This window comes from Protopterus annectens, chromosome 2.part1 (assembly GCF_019279795.1).
Source record: "Protopterus annectens isolate FY-2018-M chromosome 2.part1, PAN1.0, whole genome shotgun sequence".
NCBI lineage: Eukaryota > Metazoa > Chordata > Ceratodontiformes > Protopteridae > Protopterus > Protopterus annectens.
The window spans coordinates 515,486,422-515,509,863 of record NC_056729.1 but is presented as its reverse complement, the minus strand read 5'-3'; the positions used below and the strand labels follow the sequence as shown (position 1 = coordinate 515,509,863).

The following is a 23,442-nucleotide window of genomic DNA, read 5'->3' as shown; positions in this document are numbered from 1 at the left end:
TAGGGCCTGTCTTTTTCCTAAAAAAAAAAAAAAAAAAAAAAAAAAAAATCACGCCTTAGCCATTTCATCTCATTATAACACAGAACCTCCCCTCTTCTCTCCTCCACTGCTCAAGCAGTTCAGAGGGGCCAAACAATTTAAGACCACCTGGGAGAGCTCCAACTCCAGCCTGGAACCTTAACTTTGTATTTGAGAAACTCACCCTTCCTCCTTTTGAGGCAGCTGCTACTGCAGATTTAAAATTCTTTTCTTGGAAAACAGTTTTCCTTTTAGCCATCACTTCAGCAAGAAGGGTATCTGAATTACTGGCCCTTATGGCAGTGGAGCCTTTCATCATCTTTATGCGGATAGGGTGCCCCTCAGGATCAATCCCTCTTTCGTGCCAAAAGTGGTATCCAGTGTGGCCTTGTCTGTCCATTCACTTGCCAACCTTTCCTAATCCACAGAACAAAGGGGAACAGCTATTGCACTCCTTAGATGTGCACAGACAACTTAGATTCTACTTGGGCAGGACTAAACCTCAAAGGAACTCTGAACTGCTGGTGGCATTTGTTGCAGGGACAGAGGGTAAGGCTATTTCAAAGCAAACCATCTCCAAATGGATAGGCCATTGCATTCATTTCTGCTGTAAGCACCATGGAAAATGTATCCCACAGGGGACCAGACCCCACTCAACCAGGGCTGCATCTACCTCTACAGCCTTTCTCAGGCATACCTACCAGGGACATCCTAGAAGCTGCTTCCTGGAGTTCTGTGCATACATTCACCAAGCATTGCCATTTGCCAATTTTCTCTAAATCCAGAGCTGGCTTTGCCACTGCAATTTTGCAAGGCCTTATAGCTAGTCCCAATGCTATCCAAATTCCTCCACTCTTCCTTAGCTTTGGGAATCAACCCAAATGTGATGACTGCAACAGTGAAACACTAACAGTACAGTTGTGTACACTTGCCATAAATGTAGATGTTAGTGTATTCACTGTTGCAGTCCTGGTTACCCTCCCTCCAGCCCCTTGATTTTGGCTATACCTCTGTTCTCCTTTACTATGCTTAAAAGCTATTTGGTGTATTTGCCTTTTTGTTGGAGGTATAACCTTGTATATTTTAGATTTAATTGCTTCCCACTAGGGGGGCAGCTGACATCTGGGGCAAGAAAAAATGATGTATTGACAATGACTGCAACAGTTAACATCTACATTTTATGCAAGTGTACACAAATGTACTTTTGCCTGACGAGCTTCATTACCATATTTACTAGTGATAGGCATTGTATTCACCTTTGCATAATTGTATTTAATGAGTATCTACTAAATGGTTATTCGGCTCACACAATATGGCAAATATGCAATAAACAGTTAATTTCCAGTATCACACAATTTGTGTTGAAGATAGTTGTGCTGTAGGCATCTGGAAATGATTTTTTTACTTGTACAAATGGCATAATATTGCGCTGATCGTGCAGCCAGTCAAACAATACATTTAACTGGCTATCTTGTGAAACGCCGACAAGGCTGTGTAATAAGATACCTTGCCCCACTAGTCTAGCTGTGTATACTCTGCTTTCACTTGTATGTGAATAACTGTCAGCGCAATGAATGACATTGCCACAATAGCTTATGTAACAAAGCCATAGTACTGTGAAAGCGGTTACATACTTTCACTGGGTTAAGGATTTTAACAAGAAATGTTGGGGTAACCTTACTTTTGTTGTGCTACTCATAACATTGCAAGTGCTTGCAAAATTATGAAGGAAGCAGAGGTGCCCTGACTAGTCTGTTTGTGGATGGATCATGGTTGTTTCTATTACATGTATTGAAATTTGAAGACAGCTGAGGAAAGGCATTAAAAAGGTGGAGCAATTTGAAGATGTTTGTGAGTTAAGTATAACCAAATCCATTAAATTGGGGTCAATGTAAGCTTTGGCTCTACATTCACTGTTGAAGTGACTCCCTGATTGACCCTGTGTGCAAAAGTGGAGGGAAAAACTATGTTGTAGATGGATTTCTTGCAAATGCAAGAACAGTTGGTCTGTTGGAGCATACTCTTACAGCCCTAGTTTGAACAAGAAAATACCACTACACAATACGTGGTCTGAATGAAAACATAATTGCATCTTGGAAAAGGAGCATACAATTCTTGATTTAGAAAGACACTGGTGATCAAAATCTTGTTACTTGTCTGCTTTAGAGTGGACAGCTGGTGTAGAGTCATGATCGTACTTCAATTTTTTTTTTTTCTGTCCGTGGTTCCTGTTCTCTGCCAAGAACCTTGCCTGATGTTTCCTCTGCCTTCATCCAATTCTCCCATCTGTTTGAGGACAGTGTGGCCTTCCCAGGCTAGGCAAGAGCCTGTGAATTCAATGTGTAAAATACTGCGTGTTGATGCACTGTATTTGTGTGCACTATATTTCTAAAATGTCTGTCTTGTCTCTACAGTTGGGTTATCTGCTACCCTTATGACACCAAAAGCTTAGCCAACTGTTGAAGTCAGTCATTTTGTCCTTGTACTGTGGTATCATTCTGGGCGATGGCAGAATGCTATATATTTTTTTGGTTTTAACATTTGTACTGTTGTTGCTTACATCTCTGTTGAAACTGTCCCACCCACCCTATTTTTGACTTGTAGTTAAAATTTGGTGGCTTTTGCAGTTGCCCACTCCACTGGATTTTATCTGGGACACTCCCCCAGTCCCATCTCTTTACCAGATTCTACCTAATAAACTCCCTTTCTGCACTTGCTTTTAGTCCTTTTTAATTTAATTGCATTTTTTAAACTGTGTTGGGTCTAATTGCTACATACTCAATTGTGCTAGCTTGCATTGCGTGTGAATTTTTACTACTGTTTTTGCTACTTTTCTGTAAAAAAAAAAAAAAAACACTAAGCCAGTTTCCTACCTTTTCTGTAATTAGTGTTCCAGATACAGATTTGCTGTATCCATGACTGTATGTAAGCTTCTGAGCCCCCCAAGCCTTTAGGTGTTGCAGGGAAGCCTAGCTTATCAGTGGGAGTGCTAAGCATTGGGTAACCTGTCTACCACATAGAGTGGTTCTAGCCCAGAAATTGTAGTTATTGGCCGTTGGGCAATCTCTTCCATCTCTCAACTTTCTGATTTGAAAGCCTGCATTTGCACTTGTTTCTGTCCTGTAACTCTAGTGCAGATACAGAGTCTTAGTTTTAGCACTTTAAATTTGCTTATTCGTGCTCAGCACTTGTTCAAAACTTGTAAGCACTAAATAAGCTACTAATTACTATAGCACTCAACCTTCCTCATTACCTAGAGGAAAAAGTTTTTGTACTTTTCTCACTTAGAGAAAAAAACTCTCTTGTACTCGCTCTCCTCGCTTATCTAGAGGGAAATAGTTTTTTATTCAGGCATGTCCAAGGGTCAGCTCCCAGTGTTCTCTCCTGTCTGAATCTGGGCATCTTAAGGCAGTGTAGAAATTGCCTCATGTACACAGGCAACCCTCCCCTCCTACCACCCAACACTACAACCTGTGAGAGATGCACTTATCTAGCCAAACTGGAGGTAAAGTTCTCTCCAACGAAGACTGAACTTGACAGTCATGAGAAGAAAAACATTTGCACCACACTTATCACATAGTCTCACCAAGTCTACACCCCCAAAATCCACACATAGTAACAAACATTCGCGGAGGCACGCAATAATAATCTGTCTAAGCAACAGAGACCTCCAAAGCCGAAACGCAAGCAACCTCCATCCCCAACACAACCCAAATGACACTTGGTGGACTGTGTGCCACTCAACCACAACCAATAAGGCAAAACAATGTACCCAACACACTAGTCATAGGTGACTGTATAGTCAGGCACACTGATGTCCCACTCACCAGGCTAAACAAGAAGGTTGCTGTCTGGTGCCAGGATCCGCCACAACCCACACACTCAGGTTACTCCAGTACAAATATAACTGTCATTGTCCATGTTGGTGTGAATGACGTGAGACGTACCTCCCTGGACTAAATGTAAAGAGACCTGGAAGAGCTCTCCAATCTTGTAGCCCAGGCAGGTATGACCCTAGCCCTGAGTAGCATCTATGGGGATCCAGTATCTGTCTACTTGGGATGACATGGCCGACAGACCACGATGCTCTGCCACAAATGGCCTACACCTGTCGCACCTGGGATTCCGGATACTGGCTAAGGCTCTTGCTGCCCCTATAGTGCCTTTATTAGGCAAGGTTCAAATAAATTCACCACTGCAACAGGGACAGGCATTAAAAATTGAGGGTAGTGCTACTCAATGCTAGAAGTCTAAATCTCAGAATGCACTCACTCGAGGCACTCCTTAAAATGGAGAACCTGGATATCTGTGTAGTGACTGAGACCTGGTTCAAGGCTCCAGAGAGCACCCCTGCACTACCAGGCTATAACTCATACCACACTTTTCGGCCATGTAACCTGGACCGAAACACCAAAGGCAGAGGTGTGTCCATATTCATTAAGGATATCCACACCTCCAGGCTAGTTGCTCAGCATAGTGCATCCAAGGTTATCAAAGTGCAACTAACTCTGGGCAAAGCTGCAATCTGAATTGTAGCTTGCTACAGATCCCCCACCATGCCCACTCTTCTCTTCTTGATGTACTGGAAAACATTAGGGTTTAACCAAACACCCTAATAATGGGCGACTTCAACTACCCCACCATTAACTGGGAAAACTACTCTTATACCAACTCCTTTAGCTTAATGCTTTCCGGAATTCATAAACTTCAATGCCCTGGATCAACTTATCCGCACCGCCACCAGGGGCAACAATATCCTAGACCTAGTCATTACCAACATGAGTGACTGGTGTTTCACACCTGAAGTCAACTCCTTGTTGGTCCGATCCGACCATAAGCTAATCACCCTTGATATCCACATCCTGCCCCCACCTCCCCATTAAGGAAACTACAGTAAAATTTCTCCAAAGCCAACTTCATACTAAAGACAGAAGTGGTGAACTTCATGACACCCATGCAGATGGACAAAACGATTACAACTGCTGAATCCTACACAAATGCACTCTCTACGCACTTAACACAGGTGCATAGATCGTGCTATCCCAAACAGAACCAAGATGCTATCCACAAAAAAAAAAAAAAAAAAAAAAGCCAATCTGGTGGTCCCCTGCCATAAACTGTACAACAGAAGGAAGAAACTGTTGGCAATGAGTAAAATCCCATTTGTGGAGGCGCTCCCTGGTCAGCCTCCATAAGAAGCTAAGATCCCTTATAAGATCCTCCAAAGCTAGCTACGAAAAAATCACCACTGATTCTAAGGACAACCACAAAGCATTCTATGTCAAGAATATCTATGGCAACACCCAGATCTGCTCTGAGTTACAGCACGAAAATTACAGAACCAACTGATATTGCCAACATCCTGGCAAGTTCAGTGCTAACTTTACCCCCACCCCCTAAACGGCCCATATCTGTACAGAAAGAATGCAGAGTCCCTGTAATCACAACTGTGCAGGTAAAAGCTGCACTCTCTCTAAAGCCAAAAACACAGCATCCACGGGACCGGACATCATCCCAGGCTGTGTTTTACACGAACTTCAGAACGAACTGGCTCCCTGCTTAAGCACCATGTTCAGCAATAGCCTTGCATCAGGCTTTGTGCCCACTGATTGGCGCACAGCAACAGTTATCCCACTCCACAAAGGGAGAGCCACCACTGATCCTGGGAGCTATCGACCTATTAGCCTGACAAGCCTGGTATGCAAGGCTATGGAACGTATCATTATGGAACTCCTAAACAAAGACATTGGTAACCTCCAAACGCTGGATCCCACCCAGTTCGGGTTTGTGAGGCAGATCATGCCTCCTGAACCTGATCGACTTTTGAGGCAGTCACCAAAGCCGTAGATGAGGGTAAGGTGGTTCACACAGCCTATCTTGACCTTGCCAAGGCTTTCAACAGCATCCCCCATTCTGGAATTATAGCTAAACTCACTAAATTAGGTATAAATCCCCAAGTCACAAGATGGGTTGCCAACTGGCTCACTGACAGAACCACACTGTAAAAGTTGCAGACTCCAAATCTGACCTCAAAGCAGTGACAAGTGGAGTACCACAGGCTTCCGTCCTGGGACATCTGTTTGGTATCTACTTCTCGGAAGTACAGGCTAACAAAGTTTGCAGATGACTGCTAACTAGGAGCCATAGTCCAAGTCCCCAAATGATGTGGACATCGTACAGAAGGGCCTCGCTGAGACAGATGCCTGGTGTCAGAGCCATGGCCTCAAGCTCAATGCCAAAAAGTGCAGTGTCATTCCCTTTGGTAAAAACTCTTGCACCCATGAACTACCACATAGGCAGCAATCTACTTAACACCGAATGTGTGATGAGAGACCTTGGGACCCAGGTGGACAAGAGTCTCTCCTTTGATAGTCACATTGCCACAGTAGTCAGGAAGTCCTTCTACGTGGCACACCTCATTATAAAAGGGTTCTCATCCAGGAAAAAAAGGTCATTGTTCCCCTCTACTCTACGCTCATTAGACCCATTAGAGTACAATGCCCCTTTTGGAATGTACCTCACAAGACATCTGCAGCAGCTGGAAAGGCCACAAAAGTACCTCTCAGATTTCTGGCCTCAAATGCCTTACACTGCCTCAAACTCTCAAGCTTTATCGCCTACTCCAAGGTGATCTCTGCCTAACATATAAAGCTATGCCAAACCCAGAGCTGTTGGACATGCTACAACTAAAGAAATCCCAATCTCTCCGAGCTACACGCACTAGGAACCTAAACCTTGTCACCACAATAAACAGGACATGCTGGAGGGATGGATTCCTGTCCCAGAAACTTTCCATACTCTAACAGGCTACCAGTCTACATAAGTTCTTCATTAGCACTCAAGAAAAATCTTGAGCGGATGGGAAATGCACCCCGTGGACCACTTCTGTGTCTCTGCTCAACAGTGGCACAGGAAAATAACTTTTTTGGGTGGTGTAAGCCAGGGAACCTTGTTGCCTAGGCTTATGTAGGCCGTTGGGCCAATAGCCTAGTACCTACCTATGAAGGTAACCCTCAGTCGGCCTGATTAACAAAGTCTTGGGTCCTGTGTCGGTTGCTGTCCCTTCCATGATGTCAGGTCGTCAGGGATATGAAACATGCAGCCGACGCCATTACATCAGACTTTCCTGCCGTGTGGTAGCAGAAGCAGTTCGCAAGTGCCGGTCAGCAGACTCTTGAAATTTTCGTTAGTTTCAGAACCGAAGTCTTCTAAAGCCAAATACCTCGTTGGAACTTTTTTTTTTCTTGCTCCTTACAGATGTTGGTAAAAGTTAATTGCATTACTTGAGGAAAGCAAGATTTTCATTCGTACTGTATTCCTTGCCTAGGCCCTGACCACTACTTTCCTTTATCGGTTTTGTGCTTTATTTAATCTGCACACTATCCATCCTCTATATATTTTCACCTCTAAATATTTCGGTTCTCTGTTTAATTATCCAGAAATGTCGTCAGTTAGCCATCAGACTACAGGGATTCTGAAAAACGCCAAGAAAGACAGGCCTCTACTGAGACCCATTCTGTGTCAGTTATTCCGTGCTATGCTTAAACTATTGAACCTGCAGATGTGTCTACCTTGGATGGGCCCAGAGCCACTGTGCAGGCACCGGCTTCTGAGGGTGTATTCAGGCCTACGGACTTGCATATTAAACAGATGCCGCTTTCGCTTAGGCCTAAATCTTGAACCATGCCAGATGCCCAGGCCACATGGTCAGGCCTCTGCCTAAAAAACAAATGATAAAAATGGCTGAATATCTTATGACTCTAATCAGGGGTAGCCAACCCCCCCCCCCCCTTCTATGAGGCCTAGGACTGAAGTTATTTGTGAATCTTCTGACCAGTATTCTGTTTTCTCTTCTGATCTGGCTTTGCCCTTATCTACTTATGAGGATTCTGATGCAGAGGACTCTATTCCCTCCGCTTCCCTTCCAGAGGATTTTTCTTTTGGTGAAACCTTACTCTAAGGGAGCATTTCCACTGGGAAAGCCAGGATTTTTCTGGTTCAAAAGAGGCTCAGGGATTTCTTACTCCGGACTCTGCATAGGCCTTCGCTATTCCTCCTGTGCTAGACATTGTTGATGATGCTTTTTCGGAATCTAGTTTGGCCCCCGATTCCTTGCTTCCTACTCCCAGAAAACCTGACCGATACTACAGTGTCCCTGAGTCACACAAGTTCTTTTTTTAAAAATCATATTGCGGATCCAGAGACTATTTCTCAAAGGCCCAAGGGCATTAAGGCTTCTACTGCTAAAAATCCTATCTCTTCTGATAGACTCCAGGGTGCTGGTTAGATGGGGGTAAGAAGGTGTACACTTCTGAAACCTTGGCCTTTAGGGCTTTAAACTGCCAGTTTCATATGTTAACGTATTAGCACCATGTTATTGGATTGCTTAAACAGTGATTCCTGATTGTGTGGAAAGTAAGGAATTAAAGGATTTACTGCATTCTGCTGAACAGGTTGGAAAACATACTTTGCAATGTGGGTTTGATTCATTAGAGGCCTCTTGCAGGGCTGCTGTTACTGGGTCTGTGCTCAGAAGGCATGCTTGGCTTAAGGAGCAATCTTTACCTGATCATGTAAATTGTTGGATGCTCCCTTAAGTCGGGACCGCCTGTTTGGCAACAAGGCTGAGGAAGTTCTTAAAAAGATGGAAGATAGAGCTAAATCTATGCAAACTGTTAAATATTTCTTGCAAGTTCAGCCTCGTAGATGTAGTAGGCACTGGCCCTCTAAACATTGGTCCTTTCCCACCACTTCCAGGTCTTCACAAACCAAACTCAGACACAGCAGAAACCCCAAGTTTCAGTCCCAGGGGAGACACAGGACTAAGCAGTGGTGGTGGTGGGGGGGGCTTTACTTACAAATCTGGGAGTAATAAGACCCCCCCCCCATGGTAAACTGTCTCAATGACTTCCTTTTACAATCCCCAAGCACTTATCAACGGACTGCCCCTTTGGAAGGAAAGATTGCTCTTCGTGCAAAAATGGGAGCTCATTACCCAGGACAAATGGGTTTTAAATATAGTATACCAGGGATACAGATTTCACTTCCACACATTGCCAACACCAAACGGGTGGCTGGACCTACCCCCAAATCCGTGAGCAGAGGCCCAAAAACAAGTACTTTATCTCTTAAGCATGGGGGCTATTCAATTGGTACTTTTTTACTCTACTTTTCCTGGTACCCAGAAAAAAAAATTCATGGCATCCTATCCTGGACCTGTCTACTCTAAACACCTTTTTGGAGATTCCAAAATTCAAGATCCTGACTCTTCACCAGTTGCTTCCTATGCTAGACAAAGATGCCTGGTTGGCAACACTAGATTTAAAAGCATACCTGCACATCCCAATCAAGAAGTCTTGCAGAAGATACCTTTGCATCAAAACAGGCTACACACTAGCAGTTATCTGCACTGCCCTTTGGCTTATCTACAGCGCCCAGGATATTCACAAAGTGCCTAGCTGCAGTCATTGCATTTTGCAGGCAAAGAAATATTCAAATATACCCATACCTGGACGATTGTCTAATTCAAGCAGAAAGCCAGCACATACTTTTGAATCCTCTAGGCTTTGTAAAAAGGGTTCTGACCTGTCTGGGGTACACCATAAACTAAAAGAAATCTCACCTGGTTCCAGTCAACAAAATATATTCCTGGGAGCAAGCTTGACTACAACTTCCCAGATTGCTTACCTCATGCCAGAGAAACAAATTCATTTGAGAACTTACTTCAAACAAGTGGCCACAAAAACCCTGCTATCTGCAAGACTAATACTGCAAGCCTTGGTGTTCATGGCCTCCTGCATTCTTCTAATTCCATATGCAAGACTGCATATGAGGAAACTTCAGTGGTATCTAAAAAGCCTATGGTGTCAACATTCCCAGGATCTAGAAGCAATGATTCCGATCATACTTTGCCTAAGTCTCCTTTGGTGGGCAGAGGCCTGCCACCAAAATGAGGGACTACCTTTCACACCACCCTCTGCTGCCCAAACCCCCAACAGATGCATCAGACAATGCATGGGGAGCTCACCTGACAGGGAAGTGCATTCAGGCAAATGGAACCCAAGGCAAATGCACCTGCATATCTATCAAAAAGAAATGCTCGCTGTACAGAATGCTCTGACAGCCTTCAAGGACCACATTCTTCCGGGACAACTAATGGTAGACTGACAACACCACTGTTGTGGTACATAAGCAGGGGGGTACACATTCTTACCCCCTCTGCAGACTAGCCATGGCATTGTGGAACACAGCCTTGAGCTACCAAGTACACCTACAAGCTCGATTCCTGCCAGGAAAACTAAATACACTGGCAGACGGACTAAGCTGAAACCTCATGGAGACGCACGAGTGGAAACTGGAACCAAGGATTTTCAACATGTTGACGAGCAAATGGGGGAGCCCAGATATAGACCTATTTGCCTCTCCCCAGAACTACTAATTGGACAGTTTTTGCACAAGGACTCCCCACAAACAGTCCTGGAAAGTGGATGCTTTGTCCTTCAGCTGGAAAAACCTGTTAGTCTGTCCCCCCTCCCCCGCCTCTGCTCTCCAAAGTACTACTAAAAATCACAGGACAAACCAAGGATGATTTTGATTGCTCCAGACTGGCAACACCAACACTGGTACCCCCTCCTGTGGAGTGTCATGGTTATCCCCATGGCACCTGCCTCAGACTCCTTCCCTGTTGTCCCAGCAGGAGAACCAGATTCTGCACCCTCAGCTTCTAACACTGAGCCTTGCAACCTGGCTAACTACCTAATCTCTCCTTTACCATCCCTCAGTAAACCTGTGATGGATATCATTTTAGAGGCAAGAAGGCCTAGTACTAGAAAAGCTTATGCTGAAAAATGGGAAAAGATTCTGTGTCTGGAACCAGTCTCAATGGATGAGCACAGCAGCACCCAATTTACCTCAGATTTTACAATAGTCAGCTGTGATGCTCACAAGGGCTTGTCTTTTTTTCCTCCATTAAAATCCATGTCTCAGCCATTTCAGCTCATTATAACGCAGAACCTCCCTTCTCTCATCCACTGCTCAAGCAGTTCCTCAGAGGGGCCAAAAATTTGAGACCACCCAGGAGAGCTCCAACCCCTTCCTGGGACCTTAACTTTGTTTGAGAGGAGCCAGCTGCTACTGTGAACTTAAAATGTCTTTCTTGGAAAATGGCTTTTCTTTCTTGGAAAATGGCTTTCCTTTTAGCAATCCCTTCAGCTTAAAGGGTATCTGAATTACAGGCCCAAATGGCAGTGGAGCCTTTCATAATCTTTCATGCGGACAGGGTGTCCCTCAGAACCAATCCATCCATGCCCAAGGTGGTATCCAGTGTGGCTCTTAATCAGTCCATTTGCCAACCTTTCCCAATCCACAGAACAAGTGGGGAAACATGTACTGCATTCCTTAGATGTGCACAGACCACTTAGATTCTACTTGGACAGGACTAAACCTCAAAGGAAATCTGAACTACTGGTGGCATTTGCTGCAGGGGCAGAGGGGAAGGCTATTTCAAAGCTAATAATTTCTAAATGGATAGGCCATTGCATTAATTTCTGCTATAAGCACCATGGAAAACCTATCCCCCAGGGGATAAGACATCACTCCACCAGGGCTGCATCTACCTTTACAGCCTTTCTCATAGGAGTCCCTACCAGGGACATCCTAGAAGCTGCTACCTGGCGTTCTGTACATACTTTCACAAAGCATTATGATTTGCCAATTTTCAAATCCAGAGCTGGCTTTGCCACTGCAGTCTTGCAGGGCCTTATTGCTGGTCCTAATGTTTTTTAAATTCCTCCTCCCAACCATAGCTTTGGGAATCTACCCAAATGTCATGACTGCAACAGTGAAACACGAAGAACATAGTACAGTTGTGTACACTTACAATAAATGTAGATGTTAGTGTGTGTTCACTGTTGCAGTCCTGGTTACCCTCTCTCCAGCCCCCTAACTTCCTTTGGTTATACCTCTACTTTACTTTACTATGCTTAAAAGCTTTTTGGTGTATTTGCTTTTTTGTTGGAGGTATATCATTGTACTTTTATACTTAAGTGCTTCCCATTAGGGGGGCACCTGACATCTGGGGCAAGAAAGTGATGTAATGGCATTGGCTGCATGTTTTATCCCTTTGACTACCTGACGTCATGGAAGAAGGGACAGCAACTGACACAGGACCCAATACTTTTTAATCAGGCTGACTGAGGGCTACCTGTAAGCAGATGACCCAAATGTAATGACTAACCGTGAATACACTCAAACATCTGCATTTATGGTAAGTGTACACAACTGTACTTTGTGCGTCGTCTGACTACAGTCATATCCATGATTCTTGTCAGAATGCTCTATAGAGGGCACATCATGCTAGTCTTTAGTCACTCCATAACCTGAAGTACTTGCCCTACATGGTGGTAAAGTGAAGCTGACTTGGTGTATTGGTCATTCTTAAAAGAAATGATGCAAATAACTTGAATAACCTTTGGGGTTGGACGCAACATATACACCACAGCAACAAATTGTACAATTTTTGGTGCAAATAGTTACTTGCTTATTTTAAAGATCTTATAAAAATTTTTCAGAACAGAATATCCTTATAACCTAAAATACTCTGCCCATAATACTTTCACTGTCTGAACTAATGTGCATGATACTGTAATTGCATGCTAAATGTATTAGAGCCTTTACTTCCTACAAAGGCAAGCTATCAACTAGGCCTTACAGGTGGGACACCTTATTGAAAATTAGCATGTGATGCAGATGCATTTTCCATAGTCTACCCTGACATAATGTAGGTGCAGTTATTGAGAGTAAATGGTGAAACTAAAAACCAAACACTCAACCTTGCAGCTTTATCATGACGGAGTGAAAATTCTGAAACAAATCTGTCGGAACATGACCATTATACTTTAAAGTAGGGTTGTCACCTTTTCAAATGCCTGAAGTGGGACATTTTAATAGAAATAGAGATTTTGCAGGACGAAACTGGCCAGTACAAAGGATATAACTTCACTTTTGCCAAAGTAAAAGTCCCCCCACATACACACGAGACAACTACAGAAATAGGAACCGTCCTCCACGAAAAGTGACGTGTGGTAATTTGAAAAGCAAGCCGGTAGCTAAGCATTCTAGCCAATGGCAGTAGATCCAGAACAAAGCAAAGTTACTAATAAGTAGCGCAGAAAAATCTTCTAATCCTTGAAATGGTCATACTGGGGTACACATGGGAGAGCAGTCTTCAGCACAGATTGAGAACAAAGAATTACTTAGATTTTTGACAAATGAGACTACCCCAACCATCAACAGTGTACTATGTAAACCTGACGTATCTGTTTGCCAGGCCAGTATTCGGGCTGCTGCAAACACACCACCCCTGCTCTGCTCTGTTAATGTAATCAGTGGCACTCCACCATTCACAGTAACGTCAGCTTGCAACTGTTAATTCTTTGAAAGCATTTAAATTAAAAACTGCTTGGAACTAGTTAGTATAATCAAATTCTGGCATTAAGGTGTACTTGTGTATAACTTGAGATGGGAGCAAAGTGATAGTTTGATCACACTTGCTGTATCTTAATATGTTAGAATTCAGACTGTGCAACTAACTGTACTGCTGTTAACCATTTAAGCATAATTTTTAGGATGTGGTCTGCTTATTCCTGGCAGAGGCTTGAATGTTGTGGTCGCTAAACCTTGTGTGCAGTACTTCATTTAATATTTAAAGTCTCTTGTAAATTTTCTGAGACTGTAAATTTGCATCTTACTTTGCTGGTTTTCAGCTGTTAGAAACAGATTGCGTGAAATGCAGATGTTCATCGTGTTTCACTCCTGCAGTCATTACACTTGGGTTATCCTGCCGTCAGGCGGTCCCGCAGTCTGCCAGAGTTCCAAAGTCTTGGTCTGGCGTCGGTTGCTGTCGCCTCCTCCCTGACGTCAGTGTGTCAGGGGTATATAAAAAGCAACCAACTCCATTTTCTCCAGTCTTTCTTGCCCAAAGGGGTAAAGGCCTCCACGGCTAAAAATCCAGTTCCCTCGGACAGGGACTCTAGAGCATTAGACAGATGGGGGAAGAAAGCTTACACCTCTGCAACTTTAGCAGGCCCGAAGCAAAAGAAGTTTGCAAGTGCCGGTCGGCCGACTCCAGAGATATCAATTTCGATTTTCAGAACCGAAGTCTTCAATAAAGCCAAGTACCCCGTTGGGGAAACTTTTTTTTCTTGCCTCAGACCAATGTCAGTAAAAGTTAATTGTATTTCTTGTGGGAAGCAAATACTTCGTAAGGATTTTCATTCTTACTGTATTCCATGCTAGGCCCAAATCATGACGTCACTAGTTGCCGGTTTTGTGCTAGATTTAACAAATGCACTATTAAACGTCTGATTTTGCTCGCCATTACTTTGGCCGAAGGTTTAATTGTATCATGCTGTCGGAACAGATGACCGGAATTCACAAAAAACGCAAAGATAAGGAAAGGCATCCTAGGCCCAAAACTGACACTGAAGCCTCTCTTAGGCCACTTGCCGGTTCTCAGGTGCTTTCGCAGCCCCTGACACCCGCTACCTCAGAGCCGCAGGCCGCGATGGACTCCCACGTGGAGTTGCCTAGGCCTCTGGATACTCAAAGGTGTTGGGCCTACGGAGAATAACCCTTCAGATGGGTCTGGAGCCGCTGAGCAGGCATCGGCTTCTGAGGGTGTTTTCGGACCTTCACAACTTAACATTGCATCTACAGCCAAGTCTAAAACAACATTAAAGACAAAGAAGCAAGTACAGTATTCACCTGGACAGGCCTCCATGCCTTAAAAACAGATGCTCAAAATGGCTGAAGACTTAATTACTCTGATCAGGGGTTCCCATCCCCCTCCTGATAAAAGGCCTAGGCAGGATACAGACTGATTCCTCTGAGGTTTCTATATATTCTGATTCCTCTTCGGACCAGGGATACTCTCTACCCCCTTATGAGGACTCTGCTGAAGAATCAATTCCTTCAGCCTCTCCTCCTGAGGATTACTCTTTTGGGGAAACTTTACATATCATGAGGGAGCATTTCCATTGGGAGTGCCAGGATTACTCAGAATCCATGAAAAGGCTCAGACTTTCTTTTATTGCCTCAGCACAGGCCCCTTGCTATTCCACCAGTGTTTGATATTGTGGACTGTGTGTTCTCTGAATCCAGTTTAAATCCAGATTCTTTACCCCCTGCTCCAGTCAAGCCAGATGGGAACTAGAGTCCCCGACTCTCTCAAATTTCTTTACAAAAACCCTGCTGCTGACCCAGAAACTATTTCCCAGGGTCCCAAAGGGGTAAAGGCCTCCACGGCTAAAAATCCAGTTCCCTCGGACAGGGACTCTAGAGCATTAGACAGATGGGGGAAGAAAGCTTACACCTCTGCAACTTTAGCAGTAAGGGCTTTAAACTGCTAGTTTCACATGCTTAAATATCAACAATATTTACTGTCAGTTAAAGCAGAAAATGAGCAAGTGCAGAACAACCTGATTTTAAGGAAATGCAGGATTTATTGCTGAACAAGTGAGAAGCATACTTTGCAATGTGGTTTTGACTCATTAGAAGCTTCTTGTAGAGCAGCAGTTACATGATCTGATTCGAAGGCATGCTTTGTTAAAGGAACAAAGCTTACCAGGTCATGTTAAGGCAAAATTATTGGATGCTCCTTTACAGCAAGATATTTTATTTTGTGTTAAGGCAGAAGAGGTATTAAAGAAAATGGAGGATGAGGCAAAATCTATGCAAACAGTGAATGATTTCTTACAGGTACAGCCACCAAGATTTAGCAGGAATTGGCTTACAAAAAATTGGTCCTGTCCAGTGTCAGGCCACAGAGGCAGATACAGACGCCCAAGAGGCAGATCTCAGCCCCAAGGCTCCTACAGACCACGGTAGTGGGGTGCTTCAACCCCAAAAGGAGGTGAGGACAAATCACAACCTTACAGGAAACTGTCCCAATGACTTCCCCCTTCCAATGCCAAACTCTTCCCTTTTGGCAGCTCCCTTGGGGGGGGGGGGGGGGGACTAGCTCTTTTTTTTCACAAAACTGGCAAGCAATCACCCAAGACAAATGGGTGCTGAATTTTTTGTCTCAAGGCTACAGGTTCCGCTTCACACTTTACCAAGGCTAAAAGGTATGCCAGACCTGCCACACAATCAATGGGCAGAGGCACAAAAACAAATTACAGCACTCATGGACATGAGAGCTATTCAAAAAGTACCACAGCAGGAACAAGGACAAGGATTTTGCTCAAGACTCTTCCTGATCCCCAGAAAGGACAAAGCCTGGAGAACCATACTAGAACTTTTCACTCTAAATACTTACCTTGATCCGAAATTCAAAATGTTGACACTACAGCAGCTCCTTCCCATGTTGGGCAAGAAAGCTTGGCTTGTTACTTTGGACCTCAGAGGCATACCTGCATGTCCCTATCAGACAAAATTGCAGAAGATACCTCAGATTCATAGCTGGTTCAATGCACTAGCAATTCTCTGCACTGCCCTTTGGCTTATCTACTGCACCCAGGGTCTTCACAAAGTGCCTGGCACCAGTAATTGTATTTTGCAGACAAAAAGGAATTCAAATATATCCATACCTGGACGACTGCCTGATTCAAGCGGAGAGCAAGGACATTCTTTTAAAGCATCTGGCATTTGTAAAAAAAAGTTAAGTTGCCTAGGGTACACAGTAAACGAAAAGTCAAAACTAGTGCCCTCACAAGAGATGATATTCCTGGGTGCCAGCTTAAATAAAACTGCCCAGATGGCTCATCTCATGCCAGACAAACAAGGACAACTGACTCAGTATTTTCAAATGATGGCAACAAAGTCCCAACTCCCTGCAAGAAAAATTCTGCAGGCCTTGGGATTTATGGCATCCTGCATTCTAATTCCATATGCCAGACTGCATTTGAGGACATTACAATGGTACCCAAGTGTTTGGACTCAACACTCACAGCTTGGAAACAGTAGTAACACTAATTCCCTGCCTACAACAGGAGTTTTGATGGTGGCCACGGCATGTCACCTCAAGGATCAGCCTTACACTCTTCCCACAGCCAAGCAGATTTTAACAGATGCTTCGGATTACGCCTGGGGAGCACACATGGCAGGAAAATGTATTCAGGGCAAATGGACCACAGACCAAATGCATCTTCACATCAAAGAGATGTTGGCTGTACAAAATGCCCTAACAGCTTTCAAGGACCTTCTGCATCCAGGACAATTATTATTAAAGACAGACAACACCACAGTAATGTGGTACATAAACAAGCAAGGGGGAACTCATTCTTACCCCCTATGCAGGCAAGCCATGACCTTGTGGAACACTGCTATAACTTATCAAATTAATCTGCAAGCACAATTCCTGCCAGGAAAGAAAAATACTTTGGCAGACTAAACAGAAACATCATGGATCCTCACGAGTGGAAATTAAATCTACAAGTTTTCAGCATGATAATGCAAAAATGGGGGTGCCCCTGGACATCTCTGCCTCCCCACTGAATTGCCAACTACAAAAATTCTGCACAAGGACTTAACGCACACAAGCATGGAAAGTGGATGCTCTTTTTTTTTCAGCTGGAAAAGCCTAAACGTTTATGCCTTCCCACCACTTCCTCTCCTTTCAAAGGTACTCCTAAAAGCCAGATAAGACAAACCGCAGATTATTCTGATTGCTCCAGACTGGCCACGCCAGCATTGGTACCCAATCGTAAAGAACTTGGCTCAAGGCCCACCTTGGATTTTGCCTCAATTCCACACCTGACGCAAAACAATCGGATCCTGCACAGTCCTCTCAAAACCTTATCCCTGGCTGCATGGCAGATTCATTAGCCAAACAGAACACCTCTCTAAAGCTGTTATGGAGGTCATTTTGGAGACCAGGAGGCCTAGCACCAGGAAACCTTACTCAGAAAAGTGGAAGAGATTCTGTGCCTGAATCCAGGCTCAAAGCCTTGACCCTCTTGTCCCTAACATTCCTCCGATACTACAGTACTTAACTGAGATGCTGGACAAAGGACTATCCTCCATCCATTAAGATCCACGCTTCTGCCATTTCGGCTCATTACAACACAGATCCTCCTATTTTCTTTCATCCATTGCTAAAGCAGTACCTCAGAGGGGCTAAAAACATAAGACCGCCCCGGAGAGCACCAACTCCTACTTGGGACCTCAATTTTGTCTTGGAAAAACTCTTTACCTCCTTTTGAGCCAGCCAGTTCAGCAGAATTAAAATGTATATCATGGAAAACTGCTCTGCTATTGGCAATAACCTCAGCACGAAGAGTCTCTGAACTACAGGCACTAATGGCATTGGAGCCTTATTTTTCACCAAGACTGGGTTTCCTTAAGAACAAACACTTCATTTATGCCTAAGGTGGTATCCAGTGTGGCTCTTAACCAAACTATTCACTTGCCAACATTTTATCCGAATTCACAGAATAAAGGGGAGACAATTCTACATTCCTTGGACATAGGCAATTCCGCTTCTATTTGGACAAAACAAAAGCTTTCAGAAAAACTGAGCAATTTTTTGTATCTTATGCTGCAAGATCACAGGGAAAGGCTAAAGCAGACCATTTCAAAGTGGATAGGACACTTGTGTGTCCGGTTCTGCTACACACAGCATGGGAAACCTGTACCATCTAACATTAGACCACATTCCACCAGGGCAACTGCAACTTCTACTGCCTATCTTAGAGGAGTACCTACCAAAGACATTTTGGAAGCTGCAACTTGGAGCTCAGTGCACACCTTTACCAAGCATTATCACTTGCCTCTTTACTCCAGATCCAGAGCTGGCTTTGCCACTGCAGTGCTGCAGGGCCTCATAGCCACACCTAATCTTCTATAGAACCAGCCACCCTGACTCTGCTTTGGGATTCTACCCAAGTGTAATGACTGCAGCAGTGAAACACGAACATAGTACAGTTTTGTACCTACCATAAATGTAGATGTTGGTGTCTTCACTGCTGCAGTCCTGGTTACCCACCCGCCATCCCCTCTTTCTTAGCTGGGTCTTATCTATAACTTTCTACACTTTACTACCTATGTAGTTTATTTGCTGGTTATTGAAGGTTTTGTTATTACCTTACTGTATGTTGTATAAGCAATATGTATTGCCTATCTTTTTGGTGGCACCTGACATCTGGGGCAAGCGTTGGCTGCTTCTTGTATACCCCTGACACACAACGTCAGGGAGGAGGTGACAGCAACTGACGCCGGACCAAGACTTTGGAACTCTGGCCGACTGCGGGACCGCCTGACGGCAGGATAACCCAAGTGTAATGACTGCAGCAGTGAAGACACTCTAACATCTTCATTTATGGTAGGTACAAAACTGTACTTTTTTTGTCACTGGCGTCTAAATGTTGTGACACTGATTCATGTGATGGACCTCTTCTGGTTGCACAGGACAGCAGAACTTCATTAGTAAATGCACATAAGACACCTGACGGGAATGTACAGAAACTTTTGCATGTCTTGTCTTGCTAAATGGAAGGTTACTAACCAGTTTTCCTCCCATGGATTTGTATACATTGCACTGAGATTTTTGCTTTCCTGTTTAGGTCTCGTTTTATACACTCCTGTATTTCCATTAAGTTGAATGTTTTGGGTTTTTTCTCTGTGCTGAAGCAATCCTGAAGCTGAGATTCTTCGATAGATGCATGATGGCTTGTTGAACTGTGTATGTAAAGATGTTTCAGTTTGCTGAAGAATTTTATATTTTTAGGTTGAAATTGCAAAAAGTAATTGGGGGGGGGGGGGGGATGCTCAAACTTTTGGGCTTTCTCTGCGCCTAAAATGTATTGTGTATTACATGCCTGGATAAAGATAGTGTTAAACATTTTTATATAATTTTAAGCTATGCCTTTATGTTGGGAATTTGAACTGCTTTGTGAAGGCAGCTGCATTGTTGTAGCAGTAAGATTTTTTTATCTTCTCCCTTAGATACAGAAGACGACTCTTAATTCGTGATTTTGGTGACAGAGGCAACAGATCATCCTCTGAAAGGTAAGGTAAAACTTGGCACACACACTTGAGCATCACAAGAACTGGCTTGCAGCTGTGTTCAGTAATTTTTACTGCATAGCTCTGTCCAGCGTGTTGTAACTAGTTTAGTTTATGCTTTTGCTTAAGTATATGGATGATACAAGTTAACTGCTGGTGGTATTAACATTACTCCTAAGATGAATAACTCAAGACTTGTGTTTTTAAGCAAAACTTGAGCAGAAATGTACTTACGGCTTGCTGTCTGCATTAATTGTATGCCTACTTGAAGGAGGTAGCCTTTGGGTAATATAATTGGGTGCATATAAGGTCTTCCCTTGTCAGTTGTGATTACTGCATTTTTGCTCTTTGGTACAGATGGAGTTTTTAAATTACATAGTTTAGTTTGTTCATTTTTTGCTAAAACAATTATGCAGTCTGTCACACTGAATGCTGTGACACCCTAACCTGTAAAAGTATGGAGTTGGGGATGAGGGAGTAGACTATTTCTTTCTCTGCAAGTCTTTGATGTCGTTTGTCAGGTTTTTGTTAGGGTACTGAGCTCTTGTGCTGTAACTTTGTGCTATTGGGTGTGCTAGTGATGCTTAAAATTGCTCCTAATATGTGCGTGTTACTGCTCTCTACAGGAGTAGTTAATGCCTTGCTGTTTGCAATGATGGTCTCTAACTCTGCGGTCCTGAGGTTTGATACATAGTAAATTTTAGTAGGTTTTAACATTTTTAACCTTGTCTTTGAGCACTGAAAGCTTTTACTAACTCTGCCTAGTGGATTAAATTAGCATCTTCATTTAAGATGAAATAGTTGAGCATTTTTCAGTCACTTCTAGTGTTCTCTGAAAATTTTGAGACTTCCCTTGGTCTTTGATAGTTAATGGGACTGTGTGCGCCTCACTTCAGAGCTTAACGTGTTTGCTGTCGGTATAATGTCATTGATTATAGGATGGTGAAACTCCCTTCACCACCTAAAGCAGATGTTTAACTGTTGGCTATTTAAAAGTATATAAACTTACTAATGCAGACTATTGCTAATTTGTCTGAGGAGCAGTTTGCAGTCCAGGCTTGCAGCTGCTTCTAGAGAAATGCCTCCAGTACATTATTTCAAAACCTGACCCTTTTAACCTCTCTGCCAAAACTGCTGTGTAAAACAAATTTTTATTTCAGATGCTTATTGCCTTCCCCAAAAAGTAAAAACAGTTCCTCAAGAGAATCCTAGCAATTTTGTAAGAGAATTGGGTGAAACTTGGACAGGGTACCAGGGAGATTCCTTTATCCCCCCCCCCCACAAGTGCTTTGGGGTCTTTTCTAACCAAGTGAGCCATCAACTCTGACAGGACCCTGGGACCATCTCTTTCCAAGATCAGCACACTGAATACAGCATCCCCTAATGCTGTACAACAGTGTTGGGAATAGAAAATTTAATCAAAACGCCTAGTTTGGGAGTAAAACCCACAGCTTTTTGCTCTCCTCACCAAAGGTGAGGGGCACATGTTTTAGCCACTAACCCCAGTTAACACTGCATCACTATTTTGGCATTGTTCAATGCTTTCCTTACTGGTGCTTGCACAAGCACTGTAGTTACAGTAAGGACAGCTAACTTAAAATATCCTTTGGACCCAAAAAGGCAACTTTTTATTTATCCTTTGTATCTGGACTGATAAAATCCTTGTACATCATAATGAAGCTAAGTATGACAAGGCCTCTCTTGAATATATTTGAATAATCCTAGCATTTCTACTCCAAAGTAAATAACTATTCACTTTTGACCCAACTTAAAATATCGAAATGCTTTCAAATTATTTATATTGACTCTAGACATTATACAGTAAACCCCTTGGCCACATTTTTTACAAGAATTTTTCTTTGCAAGGCATCTTTCCCTATTATTGGACTTCCATTAATCATCCACTTGCCTAATATTTTTGATTTCCATCTTGTAGCAATGTCTTTGCTACAAAACTTTTAAAAGCCATTGCGTCCTCCTATGTTTAGCACAATCTTGTATTGACTGTGTATAAATTTAGGTATGATGTCTGTTTTGACTCCAGATTGCTATCCTAATTTGTAAATCCTTTAATCCGAATTAGGCTTGCACATGCATAAAGTATATTCCCTTGAAACTAATACTCCTTCGTACTTGCAGCAGTGCTAATCAGCGTTCAGGAACACTTTAAAAGTGTAAAAATACATGTGTAGTGGTATTGCTATGTGGATTTTAACAGGGCTGTGATTTTTTAAGCACATATATAGGGCACAGACCAGCATTCCAATGTGCTAATCCACTTAAAGTTCCAACATCATGTCCCAGACTCTGATTCTTCCATTCCCAGTTTCAGTTCCTTCACTGCTATACTTCCAAAGCCCTATATTATTGGATTATGCTGTTTTGCTCCCATTTGCACCTTATTTTATACTGTGAATATTAATGTACTAAGCAACTTTGTGAAAATTGCAATTTGCCCGCACTCCCAGTTTCATTTGACCATAGTAAAGTACTTTCTCTTTCTCCAGTTGCACACACCTATTTCATTGGATGTAACTTGGTGCCTCTGATAGTAAAATGACAAAAAGCCTAATTTGCTTTTGTATTTAAGTACACTGCATTGTCGTAGGTGACTTTGCAACAGAGTAATGACATTTTCATGGCTTCATGTTGACTATAAAGAATCTTTCTTGCATATAGATAGATCTTCAGGTGAGCTCAGGTGAACTGCCAGATGTCTGCAGATCTACAACAAACTTCTCATCTCCTGTGAAGTATCACTTAAGGCAGCCTAGGTTTCCCATGATGTCACAGTGTACACCCCTCCCCCCTAAAATCTACTGGGAGATCACATGGGAATGCTGAAAAAGTAGTTTAAAAAGTTAAATGCATTCTGAAGCCCCCAAGCACTTTCCTTCTCCGAAAATTGTTAATCTTGGGTTTTAATCTATCATTTTCAAAGTCCTTAAGTACCCATATTTAATATGCTATGTTTACCGTACGTAAGGTTAGATCTGTTTCTCCACTTGTGAGGAGAAACCATTTATCCTTTCTGCCCTTGTTGGTTTTACTGACTGTACAGTCTGACATTTAATTTTTATGAAACATCTGAAACACCTCAATTTTTAAGCATCTATCAAGTAAGCACATCTTCACATTATTTATATTGCTTCATGACCTACCATGTGTACCCCCTTAAAAATTCTTCATGCCGTAGTAGCCAGATTTTCGAAATAGAAACAAGGAGAAAAGGGAGCATTTTCCTTCTCTTATGAATTTTAAAACTTCAGTTCCAGACATCTTATTTTGGAGGTCATTGAGCTGGTAAATTCAGAAGCAAGAACCAATTCCTTAAGCACCACAGCAAGCACATTCTTTGCATTAAAACTTAAGATCAGCACCACCTTCCATTTGCTGTTGAGCAATATTTCATTAACATCTGCT

At 43.0% G+C, this 23,442-nt stretch overlaps 1 protein-coding gene across 2 annotated transcripts in view; it reads left to right on the top strand.

Annotated features, from left to right (window-relative positions):
* Positions 1–23,442, top strand: part of LOC122794130 (stem-loop binding protein) — a 405,733-nt gene that overhangs the window by 164,867 nt on the left and 217,424 nt on the right. For both annotated transcript variants that reach the window (XM_044062311.1, XM_044062310.1), the window contains one exon: positions 19,960–20,022. In XM_044062311.1, the coding sequence (XP_043918246.1) occupies positions 19,960–20,022 (63 nt within the window). The remainder of the gene's footprint in view (positions 1–19,959; positions 20,023–23,442) is intronic.